Here is a 20,681-nt window from a genome sequence, read left to right as displayed (position 1 = left end):
TGACATGGAAAGAAATAACAGAAACCAATAGAAGTTATTTTTGAAATGTTGTAATGAATTTTAAAATTTCTCTGCTGGAATATGACTTTTATTTTCTGTTCTATCTCCTTTATTCTCCTTTTTTTTCCACAGTATTGAACATTTTATCTTTATTACAGCTAATTCACATTTGTATTTTAAAAAATTAATTTCAGAGACTCTCAGAAGTATGTGTGCTTTGTGATTTTAATACATATTATTTCATTTGCCTTTGACTTTCATAGTACCTACAGAAACAAAACTATTTATGGAGTAGTTCTTAGTAGTAGACCGTTCCTGAGCCCTTGTGATACATGGAAACTCCTAAGAAGGATAACTGACAGACATGGTTATTTAAATAGATTCAAGCAGCACTTAAATGTCAAAGGCATTTATAAGGTTTCCCAGTTCAGCTCAGTGTTTGTATCTGAACATCTCTGCCCATCCTGATAGCGGTTAATGTGGTTCGTTCAGTTAAGATTTTCTGAAAGAACACAGATCAAATGTGCCTATTTCAATTGCATGACTTTTGATGTGGTTAATATTGTGGCCACTGTCTGGACATTGGAGATTCATATGTATAGTCCAAGAAATTATTATTCAGAGTTGTTTGGTTTTTTTTCTAAATGGATAGGTTGTGAGAATGGGTTCTGTAGGTTTTTACAACAAGTACTGTGTGACACTAACATAGCCAGGTTTTGGCACTGAAATGTTTTGGTGTCACCGACTTGGTATCTTCTAGGAACCCTTATAAACTTCCTTAATTTCATGTTTCTTTTACAATAATTCTCTATTCCTTTTATTACAAAAATAATCTTAAAATATAAGCACTGGAGATGGTAAGTTAACTGCTTTTTCCATAGAGCTGGAAATGTTTATTTTCTCTTTAAACAAGCAATTATTAGCTCTAGGGGATCATGAAATTGGTAAGCAACAGAGATTATAGACTCAGGGGGAGATTTTCTGAAGTAAATGGCCAATCCAGTGTGAAGGGGTTAACCTGAGTTACCAGATGGACTGCAACTTTGACCAAAAGCATGGATTTCTTCATAGCTCAGCATGAATTTTAGTATACAGACTAAGGAAAAGGCAGCAGCCTTTTATCTCAGCCATTCTCACATATACTCCTGGGCAATCTTAGGTTACTTGACAAGTTTTTACTGTTGAGAATGTTATTCAGCACTGCTGAGAAGGGTCTGACTGTCTCCTTCTTGCTCTCCTGTCAGGTATGTATGTCGTTAAGATCCCCTCAAACCTTTTTGGGCTGAAGAGTCCCAGCTGTCTCAGCCTCTATTTTTGTCAGATTCTCCTATTGCTTTGTGATCTTTGTGGTTCATTGCTAGACTCATTTCATCATGTCCATTGTCTCCCATAATTTTAGAGCTCTTCTCACCTGGCTGGCCAGCCTGCTGACTGTTTAGATCTTTGTTTCCAATTGTTTCCATTTCAGTAATATGCCCAGAAAGAACTTCAGTTCAGAATCACAATCTCAGAAAGACTTGCAAAAGAAAACAGAGGTACCAATTTTAATTAGTTTTGTTAGTAAATAGTGTTTGTAAAGAGCTCAGTGTAAATTTACTCCCTAAACAAAATGTCACGTCATTAAATTACAAAAACAGGTAGTAGACAGGCTGGCATGGAGCAAAGGGCAGTCTTTTCTATTCTGTTCTGTCCTTGACCTCTGTACTCAGACTGCCACCAAGAGGAACAGCTGTGATGGTGACAGCTTACACTGTTGTCCTTTACAAAGTACACGGAGCTCCTTGGCTCAGCTTATGCCGTTTGTTGTTGATGTGAGTCTGGTTTCACAGGGCAGTGGCTACACTTGCATCCCCTGCTCTGTGCACACAGTGGTCATTCATTTGCCTGCAAATCTGCCTCTGAGAGTTCAGTGGATACCCGTGCTTGTAAATGGCATTCTATAAATAGTCAAGAGAAGACAGCAAAAAGTCTTTCAATCTATGTGTAGTCTGGCTAGAAATGGATGGTCCATTTCCTACTAGTACTTTTTGAGTTAACTTTCTCCTAAAAGCTCAACGTATTCTTGTGAACAAAAATAAAATTTTAGTTCTTTCAATATGCAAAGCTTGAAAGTTGCAGCATTAAAAATGTTTTAAATAGTAATTTGACTAGTTTCTTCTTTTTTTTTTTAAGTAATAAATGAAGATAAAATCATTCCTACAATTAAAGGTTTTTTTGCAGCCATTTCCTTCCATATTTTTTCCTTGCTATGCCTAATTGAAAATATTGCAGAGTTTTACATGCTATTAATGTAGAAAATAATCCAGTCATAGAATCACTGCCAGAAGATAGCCCTTTTGCTATCCTCTTGGCAAAATTCAAAGGTCGAAGACCTTCTTTCCTTTTCATTAAATAGAGTTCAAAAAACTAAATAATGACTTTAAAAAAGAAATCTGTAATATTCATAATACACTGCCAGCCTCAGGTATCAGAAGTAATTTATTAAACTTATAAATATTTAAATAATTCATCAATATTTTAATAATTCCTTTAAATATAATTGTCTGAGCTTTCCCAGAACCTGGAAATCCTCGGATATCATTGACTTGATCTATGCATATTCCTCTCAGATTCAATTGATATCCTGGCCCAAGTTCCTTTCCATTTGCATGAGAAGTATAAATCTGTGAGGTGAATATCTAGGACTGGATGAGGATCATTCCCTGACATCATTTCTCAAGCAAACCCAGATCCCAGTCAATCCAAATGATATTTAACTGAGTCAAAGTTTGCACTGTTTATGAGTTTACACAGTTCTGCTGGCACTGCTGTATCTCTTAGGACTGAGGAAGAATTCACCCTTGAATTGCCATAGCGATGCTCGTCAGCCAGAGCCCTTCCATTCCTCTCCCAACACACCCTGATCTTGATGTAACCAACAACAGTGTAGCCTTTTTGCCTAAAATGCTTGTCCCACTGAACCAATGAAGTGCTTAATCTGTAACTCTGAAAGCACTTCACCAATGTAAACTGTCTCTTGTAGGTAGTATTGGAGGTACAGCTAAAGCAGAGGAGGCAGAGAGCCCAGTTCCCTGTGTAACCTTCACGTCATTCTAACTTGCCCAGCTTCTCTTCTGCACTTGTCAAAGTCTGACTGGGAAAATACTGGTGTGATTTCACTGTAGCTGCACTGCCCCAAATTCCCAATGATAACACATCAAAAGAAGAGTTTCCTTGGGCATTGTCTAGAGTATGTAGAGGTCCCAGATTTGAGGACTTGAATGAGTGGAAGTTATAATTACTGTCAGGCACCTCCACCAGATATGAGTTATCAAATATTGCAGAGATCGGTAGAGGTACAAATTAAAGTAATGCTGTGCCATGACTTATACAAAATTACATTAATTTAATTTAATTATAACATCAGATTAATTTAGGAGAGTGCAATATCTCTTGTGCACATTTAGAACTGATCTTATTAAAACTTATTAACAGAAGTAAATTTTTGTTTCATTGACACCTGGTTTCATTTGGTTTCATTTCCTGTCTGTGAATCTTCTGACAACAGCAGTATGTGTAACAGGAACACTGACCTAGAATTTCAGAGGTGGTCAAAACTCAGCAGGTTTTGATTTATGTGGTTGACTGACTGTAGACTCCTTTGAAAATTTCATAGACAATTATGCTATTGAAAAAACTTTAGAGGAATAGATTTGATCCTGCAAGAACCTCTCTAGTAGTATAAAGTAGTATGCAGATTTTTGAACAGGACAAACTTAGGAGAAAGGATAATATTTCACAAATTGGCAGAGAATAATAATAAAAAAAGTTTTCCTTGGTATTAAATAAAGCAGTAGATTCAAAGCTTATGAATTAACCTATAATCCATCTTATTGCTATCAGTCATATGAGACACTGAACAAAGAAAATCCATGTTGATTTTGGTCTTGTTGTATATTTCATATGATGAATTCATATATTAAGATGGTGAGTGTTTTGTAAAGGTTTTATAAAAATGTATGTGTATCATTGGTATCACCATTACCAGACTAGAGCAAGATTCTGAAAGTCACCAGAAGAACAGAGTTTACTTTTGCTCTTCAGTCTTTGTAGCAACTAGCAAATTTGAAAATCTCAGCTTAAAAATAGAAATGTTATTGCAAAGCTGCCGCTGAAAGTTTCAGGACAATTAATATACATATGCTCTTCTAGCTCCCTGTGTTAAATATGTTCTTTACTTTGAATAGAAGCTTAATATTTAATGCAGTAGAATTTTTACTGTCTGGTGTTATCCAGGAAATCAAATGCAGACATGGAACAATAGATTGCTCAGCCTTGAGCAATAGATGTTTGAGAAAGTGAATAAGACATACTCACTGTGCAGAAAGCCTCCAACAGAAAGCAGAAAAGGAAGATAAATCAATCAGACTGTTTGCATTATATGTGAGAAGACTGTAAAGGACAGCAACAGTAAAACATCTAATACTTTTATGAATGTATGAAAGAATATTAACTAAACATCTGGGAAAGGTCATGCTGAATAAATTGGTTAAAGCTGTACATCGGCTACTATTGCGGGGTTTTTTTAATACTACATTGGTATCTCCATATTTAAATTATATTTTTACTTGATTCTTAAAGTAATGAATACCATCCTTTTATATAACAGGCTTCTGTCTTTATTCTTTAAAAAAAGTGAGGGGAAAAAAGGAGGTGAATTAGTTCTCTTGGTAACAATCAGTCCTGCTCTGGTTACATGCCTGGAAAATAATTAACAGATTTTCTCTAATGCTTCCTAAAGATGTTGAAACTAGAGAACAAATATTGACCAAGAGGCAGCAAAACTTGCCTGGACAGGGGAAAATAATGGTTTATATAACTGAAAACAGTTTGCCAAAAAACAGAATAGAAATTATGGAATATCTGATTTTAAATCAACCAGATGTCAAAACAGCCAAATGTGGTGTGTACATGCACTCAGGTATTTGCAGGCCACACTTAAGTCCTGCTACCACATAAAAGGCTCTTTCACCATCCTGAAGATCTGCAGGGCCCTGCAGGAATCTTCTGGGAGCTGCTCTGGAGATAATTTAGCACTTAAGAGAGCCCTTTGGATGCAAGAGGGAACCAATCATGAAGACTGGAAGAGGTTCTGGCATGACCAGGCTTTCAGAAACATGAGCAGAACCTTGCAAGTATTACGGTTGCCAGTGTTTATCAGGATAAAAGAGGAAAGGACTTTGAGGAGGAGGTGAAGGAAACAAGTCCGCACCTTGTAACTGGGTTGAGCATATTGGGTAAGATGGATTTTGGACTGCAGTGTGTAAAATCACCGAGGAGGTGGAGGCAGTTCACTCTGCCCCATGCAAAGGTGGGATGCCTCTCATTCCATTTGTTCTCCCCACACAGGTGTACACCCCTTCCCCCAGGTGTAAGCTCTGCTTTTGGGTTGGGAAAAACAAAGAGAGGCATTTGCTCCTAGCGCCTGCTTGGCTGCAGATCAGGGTCAAAGACCACCTGAGCCCATGGGTGTTATGCAAGAGGCTGTTGTGAAGGGGCCCCAGGCTGCAGCATCCACCAACCCGCCTCCCCGCTGCCCTCCCCAGCGCTGGCTCTGGGGCTCAGCAGGTTGCGAAAGCCCCAGGGGTACATAAAGCATTCCCTGTCTGGGCACTGCCACCAACATCAACACTCAGGCTCTCAAGAGGCTCCAGGGATCAGCACTGTCTGTAAGGACCCTGCTGTTACGGGCTGGGGACAGCCAGCTTCCTTGGCTGCACACTCATCAGGGAAAGCTGCGTGATTTCTGGAGACCTATCAGGGCAGCCTTCCTCCCTTCACTTGTGTGACAGAGCCTGTTTCTGATGCTATTCTCTGTTTGCTGCAGGGACAGGATGGCCCACACAGAGAGAGCTCTGCCCTGGCTGCTGCTGCTGTCACTGGCCTTGCTGGGCAGCAGCACTGCAGAGCGGGACTGCCGAGTAAGCAGCTTCAAAGTCAAGGAGAACTTCGACAAGAACAGGGTAAATTTTCTTTACTCTCCTGGATCAGTGATGTTTTGCATAGTTCTTTCCAGGCTACAAACTTTGGTATTCAGTAGCACCATCGTGGTCACATTTCAAACTCCCAGACTGTAATACTGACTGAGAAACAGCTAAAGTGTGTGATGTCCACACCTCCACAGATACTGGATCCTGATGCACTATGAGGAATACTGCAGAAACTGAGTTTTAGCAGACTGGTCTCAAACTGTAGGGTAAAAGCAGAAGGAGTATATTGACTTGGTTGTTTCTGTGAAAAATAATACTCTAGTGTTTTCAGACACCATTGCAAGGAAAAAATATACATAGATCTGTCAAGATCTGTCAGTTGTTATTCTTTTTTCTGCTATATTTTGTATTCCTTATACTGGACAGCTGCAGATGCAGATACAGATATGATTACCAGAAAAAGGTAAGTATTTCCACAAATTATGACTGCACTAGGATGTATTGATCAGTTTATAGTGCTGAAACACTGAAACAGCTAGATTTGTTTCTTAGGTACACCTTTGAGGCATGGTGTCAAAGACCTGCATGCTCTTCCCTCTGTCACCTCCCCTGTTCTGTACTATTGTAATGTTTCATTGTTCTAGGTCTAACTGCGGCCTCTCTCATTTCCTTGCAGTACAGTGGCACCTGGTATGCTATGGCAAAAAAAGATCCTGAGGGGCTGTTTCTGCAGGACAATGTGGTTGCCCAGTTCACTGTAGATGAGAATGGACAAATGACTGCTACTGCAAAGGGCAGAGTCAGACTCTTCAAGTAAGCTGTTTGCTGTTCTCTTGTTCCATTTCGCTAGCCTACTGCTCCAGTCCTACCTGCTATCCTATCCCTGTGCTAGTCAAACTGAACCTGTGCTCTTAGATTGGAATGTGATTTTTTTTTGTCTCTGGCTACAGTAACTGGGATGTCTGTGCTGACATGATCGGCTCTTTCACTGACACAGAGGATCCTGCCAAGTTCAAGATGAAGTACTGGGGTGTCGCCTCTTTTCTGCAGAAAGGAAGTGAGTACTTAACTATAGAAGATGCAGAATTTCCTGGAAGACTAGTTATGTTGTATGTCCATGCTGGGGAAGGAAAACTGTTGAATTTCTTAAACACACTTAAAAGACATAATAACTATCACATTGCAAGGTTTAATGTGAACAAGGTAATCACTACTTTTTTATGGGACAGCTGGTTGGCTTTCTTTAAACAATTGAAGACCTGGCCTTTGTATATCTTTGTATTTATTTTGCTTGTTACCCAACAATATAATTGAAGGTCACTGTTTGGAAAGAAATGAAAGGCAGATGAAATATTTTAAGACTTGTTTCAGTTCAGAACTCAGTTACCGGATGCTTCTGATCTATCTGAAGCATGATGTCAGAGCCGGTCAAGCAGGAAAGAGGAATTAGAAAATGTTACTTTGTTTGGTCTTGGGTCTGCAAATGTAGAGATTTATCTGTTTTAAGAGATAAATATGGTCATATGTATATATTGATATATTCATACTTTTGTGTCCTCTCGAACCCTATGCAAAATCAGTTCCTTGAGCCAAGCAGAGATTCAGACACTTTGTAGCTCAAGACATTTCTTTGGATTGGTTCCAAGAGAAGCAGGTAGAATTTGGAACTGACAGGAGCTCTAGTCCATCCAAAGACACGGTTACAAAGCATGTTTTGGATGCCAATTTGTCTTAAATAGTTCCCAGGTCTCCTCAGAATATGCTGCTGCGTCATGGGTTCCTCAGATTGCTGGCTGACCCCAAACTCTACCTTTCTAAAAGGTCTGGTGTCCCCTCCACAGGAGAGAAGGGGGGGACAGAGTGTTGCTTTCACCAGTGCAGATGGACTGTAAGGGTACTGTAAAGGAGAATACACTAGGTTTTACTGCAAACACTGAAACAGCCTCACTTCTGTTAGAACAGAGTGTCTGTGTGACCAGGTTTTTGTCAGATTACATAGCTAGAGTTAAGAATTATCTGAAATTGTAACTGTGTTCTAAGAAGAGGGTTTATGGCAGAACTCATAGCAAATAACACTTCTAATACACATGCATACTGCATGATAATATTTTCCCTTTAAAATGCAGTCCAAGTAACATCCCTGGTAGGAAAATATTTATGGGTTTGTGTCATCTTGAGCAGGCCTAGCATGTCCATCTATTTTCTTTTAGAAATAAACATGGAATTAAATACTGGACGTAGGAATAAATGAAAAGCTAATCTGTCATAATTTGTGCTGATCTTCATCTTAGTATTTTCTTTACAGAGTTGTGGCAGTAATCCTTTCTGATTTACTAGATTTCACTGGTGTCTCTAACACTTTTCCTTCTTTGCTATGGTTTCTTCCAGATGACGATCACTGGGTAGTGGACACAGATTACGACACATACGCTCTTCATTACTCCTGCCGCCAACTAAATGCAGATGGCACCTGTGCTGATAGCTACTCCTTTGTGTTCTCCCGGGACCCCAAGGGATTGCCTCCAGATGCACTGAAAATTGTCAGACAAAGGCAGATGGATCTGTGTTTGGACAGAAAATACAGAGTTATCACTCATAATGGTGAGAAGTCTTTTTTTCTGAAGAATTTTATTTCAGGGTTTAATGACTAAAGCATTGGGATTCTCTTGCCTATTACATATGAAATGCATGAAACCTTTTACTTAGTGGCTGCAACATTGTCTTTTGAAAACTGGAGGATGTAGGAAGTTATTTCCAACTTTACTTCCCTTATCTGAAGGAGAGCTGAGGTGTATAGTTTTTCATGCAGCATATCAGATCAGCTGAAACAGTAATTAGAGGAAGTTGTAAAACAATCAAATCAATGTAGTGTGAGTAAACATGGTAAGGATAAACTTCATAGCTACAGTAAAAAGTAATTGGGCAGCTTTTATCATATCTCTTTGCCTCTGTTCAAATACTTTCTTGAGAAATTCTTCTGAAAAGCTTTTAAGGAAAATAGAAATCTTGGAAAGGATACCTTTTAGAAGACCCTTTCTCACAAGTCCTCATGCCACTGTTTCACAAAGAGGTGTGGAAGAGGGACATAGCCCTCATACTGGAAGCGTGACACTATCTTGAGTCACATAGTCAGGCTGAGCTTACAACACAGGGAATTAGCTCACTTATGCTCAAGTATATTACAAAAGGCCAAATGGTAATAATCTAGAAGAAGCCATAAGGTACTTACTCATAAGAATTACACCCAGGGTGGGGAATTGTAAAGAGTGAAGGAGAAAAATCAAAATATTTAGAACTAATAAAATAGTAGTAGCTCTCCCTACTCCCTCCCCATCCTTCACATCCTGGAAGACATGCTATCTGTGAGAGACTTGACTGATGAATTACCTGAATGGGAACTCCCAATGTAATTATGTGAGCAAAAGAGTTAACACAATTCTTGGATGCGTAAACCAAGACTCACATGAGATTGTGGTGCTTGGCATAGGTCTAATTGCTATGTCACGTTTTGTGACAAGCATAACTAGAAAAAGTATTGAGGATGAATTAGAAGTTTCAAAGAAGAGCAGAGAAAATGATTGAAAGTTTGTAAAATGTGTTCTCTAGTGAGTGCTTCAAAGATCTTAATCTTTTCTCATTAGAAAGATGTTAAAGGCTGACCTGAGTAAAGTCTGCTTGTCCACACAAGCAATAGGAATTGGATAGAAAAGGACTTGCAAACACAGAAATAATACATTTAAATGGATGGAACTTTAAACTGGACACATTCAGAGCAGAAATAAACAGCCATTTGTTTAACTCCAAAGGTCATTAACCTTTGGAACAGTTTACCAAGAGCTGTTGCATGCTCTTCATCACTGAAATCTGTAAATCAAGATTAAAGGCTTTTCTCAATTACATGCTAGAACAAACTGGGATTGACCAAAGGAACTTTTGCATTTTATAAAGAAAGTCATAACAGATGAGTGAAGTCATCTGCTGTGGCTCTATTATCTGTTTATCTGATCCGTAAACACAGAGTAATATATTGCTGTGCTGTAAAGTAGTATGCTGATAACAGGGTGCCTTGAAGAAAGGGTGTCACCTACTCTGCTGAACTAGGTGGTGTTTACAGTATTAATCAGTGACCCGGGAAAAGTGCCTGACAACAATGAAAAAAAAATTGTCTTGAATGAGAATTTGGAGACAACATAAGTCAGCTGACACTTAGAACAGTCAAAAATAAGTGATATCATAAATGCAAATGGAATCAACTTCTGTGAATGACTTGTATGATTGCATAAATGGTAGGATAGAAGAGAAACAGTGTCATTATATAAATTGATGATACTTTTCTCTTTTGAATCCTGCATTCCCTGCTTTTCAAATCAGGTCCAGCAAGAATGAAAATTTCTGAAAATGAGAAAGCCAAATAATCATATGCTTTGGGATATTCTGTTTAACATAGTTTAAAAGTTGATCATACTTCCTCTAGTTTGTTATACATATCAAATATCCAATCTACCAAGTCACACTGTTCTTTGATATCCTAAACTCAGCTGTTAGGTGTTGAGTGCAGTGTCTGATATGACTGTTTGAGTTTTGTAGTTTGCAAATGAAAAATAGGAGCCTTGGTACTTTTTTATTAAGGATTATGCCAGAGTTTATAAACCCAAATATAAATTGAAGCCAGCAATTTCCATTTTCCTCTTTACTGATCAGGACCTTATTATTAGTTGATTCTGATTTCCCAAGTATCATTAAGCCAAAGTTCCCACAAATCAAGCACATTTGGGACTGAGGGAATGATTGTGAGCTGAACTAAAAAAAAAACCCAAAACCAAAAACAAACCCAAAACCAAACCAAATTAAAAAACCCCCGACTTTTTAACCGTACTATTAAGAGCTACATAATTAGTACCAAAATAAAACAACTTCAATTGTCTGCACTCACCTGCATCCTATTGTTATTGTGGTAAAATTCTGACTGAATCCTGCAAGAATAGGCTTCTATCTGTTGCTAATTGTGCACACTCTGCCTATGTCTTGAAGCTAAGTAAGAGTGTGTGTGTGTGTGTGTGTGCGCATGTGTGTGTGGCCCCTCAAATAATAGATGTACAAAATTTACCTTGATTTAAAAAAACATTAAAATATCTGTACTGGCTGTTCAATGGAAAAAAGAAGCCTAGGAAATGAAAGTTTTTTGTTCTAACTTACACTGCATTTACGATGTTAGGTCCTTCTGAAACAGCTCAAGCTAGGATGCACTTAGTCTCTCAGAGTAATAACTCAAGTAACTTTCAGCTATGTAATGTCAGTGTCAATATTAAGTTAGAGTACTTGTAAATACAGTGTCATGTCAGTAGAGCTGAAATCTGCATCTGCTGTCAGCATTTGCTAGAAGCAAAAATGGTGAAATAAAGAGTGGTATACTCCTTCTGCTAATTTACTATTGCCATTAGAAGTTTTGGGGGTCAGAAGATTCTTACTTTGTTGAAAGACATTATTAAATGAATTATTTTTAGGCAAATAACTAGAAGCTTGTTAAAATATAGACTCTTATCACTGAAAGATACTCTTTTATCACTGATCTGTCTAGTACCTTGTCTGCAAAAGTATTAAAATGCTCAGGAGACGTGTAACAGATTGGATGAATTCCCATTTTCTTCCAAGTTGAAAATTCCTTGGAATTACAAACTGCAGAGTAAGATAATAGCATTTTTATTACAAGTAACAGACTGCTGGACTCAAGAGCATTTTAAAGACATTAGATATGTATGCATTTTTAATTAGGTGAAAGTTCGAGTAATTAAATTTTGTCTCGAGTGTTTGACAAATACAACTGTGGTTTTTGTGTGTTTCAGGATTTTGCTCTTAAGGAGATCCAACCCTATGGAAAGAAACCATGTAACAGCACCACGGATGTAAAGTTAACACACTGATCATGTGTTCTCTGGAAAATGCTTTTAATGGCTTAATTTAGATTTTCAATATATTTATCTGAGCTGTGTAGCTCACCTTGTTAATAAACCAATGAAGCATTTTAATAAACTTGGATTACAGGGGATGTAAATTGTATGCAAATCTGTACATATATAGACATTGGTTTCATTAGTAGCCCGTTATCTTAGTGCACTATTTTGAACTGATGGCACACGATGATAATTAAGAATATACGTAGTTTTGGCTTTTTCAATGGTTTCAATTTCTGACTAAAAGAATATTTATCATAAACTTCCAAGTATATGTATTTTCTTTTCAAATAGAACATTATATTCTCTCTATAAAATACTGGAAATCATTTAGAAAGAGAAAGGAATTTCAGTGACCCTATATATCACTAAAGAACTTTATTGTATGAAGACATAAAAAGACATAAAAATATGCATATTTTTAAAAGAAATATTTTACACATGACAATTAATATTTTATTTATTTATTCTTTACTTGTAAATTCACATGTATTATTCACATTTCTAAATTGAGATGGAACCAAACTGGTCATTTACTTGGTGACAGCACATGCACATTACCTTGTTTCAGTCACTCTGCCCAAACCTGTGTTCAGGCAGTCAGTAATTCAAGTGTTTAAACAAGTTCCCTTTAAAAACTGGATTTTTAAAAAGCAGGTACTTTCTGAGGATGAATATTTTCACTAGAAAGTTTAAAGTACTTAATTCAACTATTTTACATTCACCAAGTTTACTGCCATATTTCTATTTATTTCAGAATAAGAGGAGAATTCAATCCATTGGATTAAATTGTCCAAATCTTACTGAGGCAAAGCAATGAACTCAAGAGAATTTTACCTGCAGGAATTAAAAATACATATTTAGCTTTTTTTCCACCTCCTCTGGCATGTAATACTATAGTATAATGACCTATGTGGCCTGGGATAGCATAGACAAAATCCAAAGTGTGGCACAGCTGAGACTTTAAATAATTATCTGGTAATGAAAGACAAGTGTGGCTGTTCACGTTTACTTCTTCTGACAGTGGTTTCTGTACCAGCTCCATGCCTTTCAGGGTTCCCTGTACAACAGAGAAGAATTTCCTGAAATTTACGTCTGAAATAGGCAACATTATACAGAATTGGATTGACAGCAGAATTGGCAAAAGTGAATAATGCTATCCAGAAGAAAACTGATGGCAAAATATTTAAATCTTCTTTGAAGTTCTGAACTAAAATTAAAAAAATAATTACTATTATTGGGCTCCACATAATGAAGAAAGAGATCATCAGCAGAAAAAGGGATCGGAATAGTTTGTAGTCTTGCTGGGAAACACGAATCTGATGATGTTCTGAGTAGGCTAAACCAGCATTTAAACTTCTTCTCGATGCTTTTGTAATCTGCAGTAAAAGAGAAGAAAGCAACTTTCACTGAAACACATATCTCCAAATGAAAAAGTAAATCTTGGCACATGATGTTTTCTTTTGAAAAGTGACTACAAAAACATGCATTGCAGAATTAATTTGTACTTTTTGTCAATGGTTCCATTTCAAATGTTCTCACTTCACTTGCACTTCTTTTTCCTCTCAGCTGTGAACTCATCTCAGTATTAGGCAAAGTGGTTGTTCTTTTCACAGTTCTCTACCAGTTACAAATACTTTTCAGCATAAATCTTAATTACTCATGAAATCCCATTAAATTCAAATTAAGACCTCATTTGTTCTATCTAAAGAAACACATTGATTTTTTCACAAATGCAAACTGGAACATAGTTAACAATCCTGCTGATGCACAAGAAGAAATGTGATCCAATTCTCTCACAGCCATGTTGATATTATAAGGTAGGTATTAGAAGGAGCATGAATTTATTAGAATAAATTATTTTAAATACGAATGAGATTGTGTATTGTGTCACACTTAGCTTTTCAGACAGTAATCACAATTTCTTTCTATGAACTAACATGAAATCTTACAGATCCTTACAGTCATTATAAAAATCTGTGTCATGTAAAGGTACTCTCTGATGTGATAAACTAGTCTATGGATAGTTTGGAAACCTAGTATTCATAAATACACATCCTCTGTCATTAGGTAGAATGTTGAACCCAATGGTTTGCAGAAAACTCTAAATCTCCTGCTCTACATCCCTGTCTTCCCTGAAGCTGGCATGACACAATTAAGTTCATTACATTCATACATCTGATGCAAATAAAATAAAACTGAAAGATTTGTGCTAAATAACTGAGATGCCACTTTATCCCCCGCATGCATATAAAAAGGGTGTTTTCAAAAGCCTTGATCAATTAGCTGTCTACACAGGAAAGTGAAAAGGTAAGACTCCTCCTGCCACTTTTCCCTTTAGCAGAAACAGCAGGAAGGATAACACTAATAATGGCAACACTTTTTAACTTCCTGGTACAGGTAAGCATGAAAATGTTTAGAGAGAGAGAGTAATTTGTCATTATTTGCATTTTTCTGAATTTGTCACAGAGATAAATACTCATTAAGAATCTAGATATCTTATAAATATTTCAATAGAATGAAGGTATGTAAATCAAAACTGTGAAACAAAAATGGGTTTCTTCGCAGCTTTGGGGGCTGCAAAGGGGACAGTATCACTTGCTGCTTTCCCGATTTAACAAGAGCAGAGAATTCTGATGTCCTGAGCATGTAAAACCATTCCAGCTTGATGATCTCCTGCTGTGCCATGTGGAATCCAGAAACTACATTAACTCCTCCAAACAGTCCAACCCAAGAGCTGATCTTAGAGAGTTCCTAACCTGTCTTAGTAAGAACGAAGGTTTCACAAAATGCAAAGGACTAATATCCACTTCTAGTACAAAAGTAAGAAAACTGGAAAGTGTGTGCACTTTTCAGTCTCCACCGTTGAAAACTGCTACAGAATGTCCTCACCAAATACATTTTTATCTGTCCCACACAAATACCTTCTTTCCTGCAGGAGCTACACGGCCTAGAACTAAGAATGCAAGAATCACCAGACTGTAAGTAAGACACAACTGCATCTTAAGAAAGTGTTCAGGAGAAATGGGATGTTATGGATCATGGGAGCAGTAGTATGTTATGGATCCCTTTTTGGTCTGCCCAGTACAGATAACTATCCTGGGCATCTGGACCACACTTGGACAAATAGGAACTTAGAAGTCAGATATATGTAAGCATGTAACTTCCAAAACACACATATCTTCCCTAGCTCTAGCCTCTGAAAAAGTCTTGCCCGAGAGGCAGAACAATGGAAAACCAAATAAATTACAAATTAGGGCTTCTATTCTATCATTTTTGCCAGGGTTCTGGGAAATGTTATGTAAAAATAATACTCAGTTTCAGAGTAAATTGTGAAGTACACATTTGTATTAATGTATATTTGTTAAAAAATTTCAGGTCTTATATCTGTAATCAGTCATCACCATCATCATCATCAATGTTGTAAGATGAATACATGAATGCTTGGTACTGCTTCCAGCAATGCTGAGAATCATGCTATGTGTGCACTGGCATAATGGAGCATTCTCACAAAGTAAGAGTGAGTCTGCTCTGGGGAATGACTCAGGGATTGAGACATTCTGCAGTTCAGTTCTAGTGGCTTCCTGGAGAGAGAGAAGATTCAATTATTTCCTGCTATGGGCCTCAAGCCTTCTTCATTTCACAGGAAATTGTAATGTACTTTAGCATCTCTGTTAGCAAGTTAGAAAAGATACAGGAGCAGAGCAACACAGGGAAGTCTTGTAATCCAGTATTTCAAACACTGGTTTTGGTTCCTTGCTCCCTCTGTGCCATTTTGTTTTATAAATTTACCTGGAATCTGTAATCTGCAAAGACACCACAAATACCATTCCTGTCCTGGCCTCTGACCAAGAGCTGTGGCATTTCTTGGCCTGCAGTATTTTGCAGTTCTTTCAAAGGACTCACTCTCCACTGACTTACTCTGTGCTCTTTGTCTACAGCACTATGTGATTGCAAGTGCTTTACTTCAGTAGAAGAGGTTCACCTGATGCATTTACCTCAAGCTTATAGTGAGCTAACAGACAGTACAGAAACTACAGGCTGGTGACTTTCACTACAAGTTTCAGTTTGATCAATAGGCAAAGATGTGTGGAGACCAGATTCTAGGTCCTAGGTTCATTTTACACCTACATCCAGCTCTGTGCATCCACAGCCCCTTGGTGCTCAGCATTTCACCAGTTTCTCAATATTCCATGTATGTTGAGGTTCCTTTCCAAAACCTATAGTTTTCTTAATACATATTATCAGAAGTTAACTGCCCAATAAAGGAATCAAGGATCATGTGGGAGGTTGCTAAAAACTAGGCATTGCAGTGACTAGTTTTAAGTGCTCGGTTTGAAGATTTCTAGATCTTTCTCACTCTGGTTTTGGATAGTATAAAAGGAATTTACATGCTAATATAATGCTTGCTAGACTATAGATGAAAACTCTGTGGTGCTGGGTGGCTTGGTTTCTATTTCAGCATATATGTTAAATATCCATTTTGAAAGAAAGTGTGAGAGTTTAATTTACAGGTTTTGTTGACAAAATTTGAAATTGTGGAGGATTAAGTACAATCTAATGAGATTTGTGTATTAAAGACACATGCAGAAAGCCAGTAGATCAAAAAGTGGACGGGTTTTTTTCTAGTCCTGCCCTTCTCTGCTTTCTTACAAATCCCTGATGACTGGAGGCTCAAGGAAAGCAAAATCCAGTTTTTAGTTATTTCAAATGCCCGAGTCTTTCAGCATTTAGGAGATTGACAGTCTTTAAAGATGAGCAGCACATAAATGAAGAAGTGTATTTAATATTACATATAAGAAGACAAACCATGTGTTGGGCCTCTGGTAATGTGCTGTTGAATCATATTCTTAATTGAAATGTATAGGCTGTTATGTGCAGGTTGAAATGCTTCATTTTATATCACATACTCAGATTTTATTGAACAAATGATGTTTGTTTCCTTTACATGTATTTGTATTCAGTGACAATATGCTGATTCCTAGTGAGTTACTGTTTACTTCCCCTTGTTTTACAACAAACTTTAAAGGAAAAACGTACCTGTAAGATTTTGGAGTAACTGATGACAATGACAACTCCTGGTATCAGAAAGAAAACAACGGCGAAGGTCGTATCCCAGACTATTTCTCCTGCAGTGGTGGGCCAATCCAGGGTGCAAATTTTTATATCCTATTTACAGAAAATGAAGAAGGAAAGTAATACTGTACCATTATTTTCAGTACAGAATTATCCTTCTCTCCCTCTATGCTTATGGAAAAAAATGGCTAAACCGAGACTAAACCAAGACTGTGAAAACTTTCTACTTAGACAAAGCAGTCAAGTAATATACTACTTGACAGTTTTAAAAGCCCATACAATTAGAAATAGATATGTACTGTAATACTCCCATTAATTTCATATCAAATGGTAATGGCAACTTTAAAATTGAAACTTAGAGATCATAAACTTAATTTATTCAAATGTCACATCGTGCACACTTTTGTATGCATTTCAAAATATTAGGCAGAAAAATCTGTGAATGGCCATTTTGTACAGAGGGGGCTGTGGGTGCAGGGCAGCTCTCCCAGGATGCTGATCCCTCGGTAAGGATATGCGAGCTGAAAAGGGGATCTCTGAGCCGCACTGAGAACGCAAAGAGAATCCCGTGGGAGCCGATGCGCGTCTCCCGTCTAACGGGACGGCCCGCGGGAGAGCGGGCAGGAGGGGGCGGGGGGAGCTCCGGGCACAGCCTCGCACCTGCCCGGCTCGCAGAGCGCTGCCCGCCCTGCAGGCGATCTGCTCGCGGGCCGCCGTGCCAGAGGCGGACGAGCCTCCACCGCCGTCGGTCCTCACCTGGCCGGCGGGGCCGGGCAGCTGCACCACGGTGAAGAAGCAGCAGAGCGGGAGGGTGAAGAGGGCGGCGAAGCTCCAGATGAGGAGCAAGGCGGCGACCAGCACCTTGCGGCGGCGGAAGGCGGCGTGGCGCAGCCGGGCGATGCTGAGGACGCGCTCCAGGCTGACAGCCGTCAGGGAGAGGATGATGACGGCGCCGCTCAGGCTCACCACATAGAAGAGCAGGTGGCAGACGGCGTCGCCCAGCTCCCAGGACTCGGTCCAGCGCACGACGGCGATGAAGGGCATGGCGGTGATGAAGAGCAGGTCGGCGCAGAAGAGGTTGAGGACGAGGCAGTTGGCGGCGAAGAGCAGGCGGTGCTGCCTCACCAGCAGGCAGATGCCCCAGACGTTTCCCGCCAACGACAGCAGGAAGATGAAGACCAGGGCAGACGACTCGCCGATGCGCAGGGCCGTCACATTGTGGCCCCTGAAGTCCGAGAAGAAGGGGAAATAGGTCCTGTTCCCTCCTGGTGTGCGCCTGGACATCGGCATGAGGGTGGCCAGTGGGCATGAGAGACCCACCGTGGATGGTGGCACCAGCCCTAGGGGAAGGGCTGCGCTCCCAACCACCACGGCGGTACCTGGGGTGCCCTCCCAGCACAGAGCCAGGGGATGACCGCCATCCCCCTCCCTCCTCTTCCTCCTGCCCCTGCTGCCAAAGGCTCAGCCGTGCCAGCCGGGCGGTTTATGGCCCTCGCACTGGAGTGGAACAAGGAAGTGGGAGAGTAAATACGGTGGAGCTCACACAAAGGCGAGGCCGCAGTGCGTGAGGCGGCAGTGAGGGGCTGCCCGACACCTCCCTGGGCAGGGTGTGGGCCAGCACGCTGCCATCTCCGTGCCCAGGCACCCAGGCCCAGCCACGTCCCAAGTGCCTGCCCCGGGCTGCTCGGCTCTCCAGGCAGGCCCCTGGGGTGCCAGTGACTCTGGAGGCCACCCAGTCTGCTCCCATCCAGTGCGGTGGGCATGGCTTAGAAACACGGATGGCTGCCACACCTCCTGCAGTGATATGTGGAAACAAGCAGCAGACCTGTGTATTGCAGTCCTAACTGTGGAGAAGTGTCTGACATGATTTTGGGGATCTGTTTATGGAATTGATCCAGAATCTCGCCTGTGTTATGCGTTCTTGCTGGAGAACCCTGTTAAAGTAAGGCAAACCTAGAAAATACCTTATTTTCTCCGAACTTCAATTACTAGAAGCAGTTGCTCAGATTGTAAACCAAAGTAGGGCTTTCCACTTAGGCTCTTCACTCCAGATGATTTAGAAATGGACTGGGAGTGAAGCGTGTAAATTGTCACAGACAGGCAGATAATGTCTCATAAAAGAAGATAAGATGTTTTCATGAAGTATGTAAACAGTTGTATAACTTTAGACAGCTCTGGGTGAATTCATTTGGCTGAGTGCCAGTCCGGGTGCTCAAGGGTACACTTACAGGCTCAGTGTGTGGACCTGCACCTTTTGATTAGGTGAGAGTTCTCCCCGTGTGTGGAATACAAAACCGGTGTGCCACGGGGAGCATGTGCCAGGCAGCGCTTCTGCGGTACCCGGGGTGTGACCCTGCCATCAACCATTTACGCAATGGCATTAGCGGGGATTCCAGATTAGTGGGGATTCCAGAAACTCTGTCCTTTGAAGGGGCAATCTCCTAATGGGGGATGACAAGAGTGACATCTTTCCTGGACTGCTTCCCATGTCTTTACCTTTGCAGAATTTGCATTTATTTCAATTAGCATGTTTTCTCCTGAACTACAAGTGGTTCTATCTATCTATGCTGTCTCATCAAACAAGGAGTTTGCAGAGCAGCCTAAGCAGGTGAAGGAAATGTTCCTGCTGACTCCTGCTGACTGATGACTGTATGAAATGTGGGCACAATTGCTGTTAAGTAGGAAAGGCTATGAACTCAAATGAAGACAATAAGAAAACTTGCAAGGATTGGGGCTTTTTAAAGCGAGCAACACAAGTGACTGGCAAATGTCTTGATATAGATACTTTTTTCTAAGTCATTTGATTGGAGAAAAAAAATCAGCACCTATATTGCAAATATTTCTGAAAAAATCTACTGATTTTTTATTAGTATTTATGATCAATGCTTGGCATATCTAGCCACAATTTATGGTGGGTCTGCTATGAACTGATTCTTTAAAATTATTAGTGAATCTTGAAATATAGCAACACCTTCCAGTTGCCACAACCTCACAGGACTGGGACTTTTTACAAGCTGACAAACTAGCCTCAAAGTTCTGGGTGGTGGCAGTAGCAGTGGTCTGGTCAGCTCTAAATAATGGCAGGGATTTGGGAAAGAGCTATTGCTAATAGTCTGGTTGTACTTGTGTGAAAACTTGGGAGGCAGTAAGAGGACAAGGGGACTGCAGGTGGGGCAGTTGGAAATGGTAGCACAGATAAGTGCAAATTTTATTGTTAATAAGATCTTTAGTCCCTTTGACATTAGTGGAAAGTTAAATTAGAAACTGGCCCGGTGAATTCAGGGTAAAAGTAAACTTATTTGAAACAGAATAGAGGAAAGGAAGCGGGGAGTGAAACATCCAAAGCTGCATTATTGAAAAAATTAAGATACTTTTAGTCAGGGAGGAAAGAAATGCCAGAGGAGAAGAAGGTTTGAAAATGAGATGATGTGTGGAAGTGTCTGGGTGGATCTTTGGTATTCTTTAGAAAGGATCACCTTTACCTTTGGTTCTTAGGTGTGAGTGAGAACCTTACTTGGAATAAGCCTGTTGTTTGTTCAGGAGAACCAAAGTAAAATGTTACTTTTAGTATGCTGTTGGTGAGTGGATTTCACACTGACCTGTGTACAAAATCCTTTGCCTGGGGACAGCAGAGGTGTGAAGAAACATTCTCTGTTTCTATCAAGTTTGATCAAAGTGGGGGCTC

The 20,681-nt window shown here is 39.7% G+C and overlaps 2 protein-coding genes across 3 annotated transcripts; one reads left to right on the top strand and one right to left on the bottom strand.

Annotated features, from left to right (window-relative positions):
* The first annotated feature begins 2,205 nt into the window (after positions 1-2,205).
* RBP4 (retinol binding protein 4) lies at positions 2,206-12,015 on the top strand. The gene is made up of 6 exons (XM_033066716.2): positions 2,206-5,170; positions 5,867-6,002; positions 6,646-6,782; positions 6,920-7,026; positions 8,358-8,570; positions 11,813-12,015. The coding sequence occupies exons 1-6, from the start codon at positions 4,938-4,940 to the stop codon at positions 11,824-11,826; spliced, it is 840 nt and encodes a 279-aa protein (XP_032922607.2). The 5' UTR covers positions 2,206-4,937; the 3' UTR covers positions 11,827-12,015.
* Positions 12,016-12,713: 698 nt separating this feature from the next.
* FFAR4 (free fatty acid receptor 4) lies at positions 12,714-18,305 on the bottom strand. 2 transcript variants are annotated; one of them, XM_033066620.1, is made up of 3 exons: positions 17,753-18,305; positions 16,961-17,089; positions 12,714-13,299 (listed from the first exon to the last, which is right to left on the bottom strand). In XM_033066620.1, exons 1-3 carry the CDS (start codon positions 18,284-18,286, stop codon positions 12,892-12,894), a joined length of 1,071 nt encoding a protein of 356 aa, XP_032922511.1. In that variant the 5' UTR covers positions 18,287-18,305; the 3' UTR covers positions 12,714-12,891. The 2 variants fall into 2 exon arrangements, with proteins under 2 accessions (XP_032922511.1, XP_032922512.1); XM_033066621.1 differs by having other exon boundaries at positions 17,858-18,305.
* Positions 18,306-20,681: the final 2,376 nt, after the last annotated feature.

Source organism: Catharus ustulatus, chromosome 8, assembly GCF_009819885.2.
Source record: "Catharus ustulatus isolate bCatUst1 chromosome 8, bCatUst1.pri.v2, whole genome shotgun sequence".
In the NCBI taxonomy this organism is placed as follows: domain Eukaryota; kingdom Metazoa; phylum Chordata; class Aves; order Passeriformes; family Turdidae; genus Catharus; species Catharus ustulatus.
This window is presented reverse-complemented; position numbering and strand designations above follow the sequence as displayed.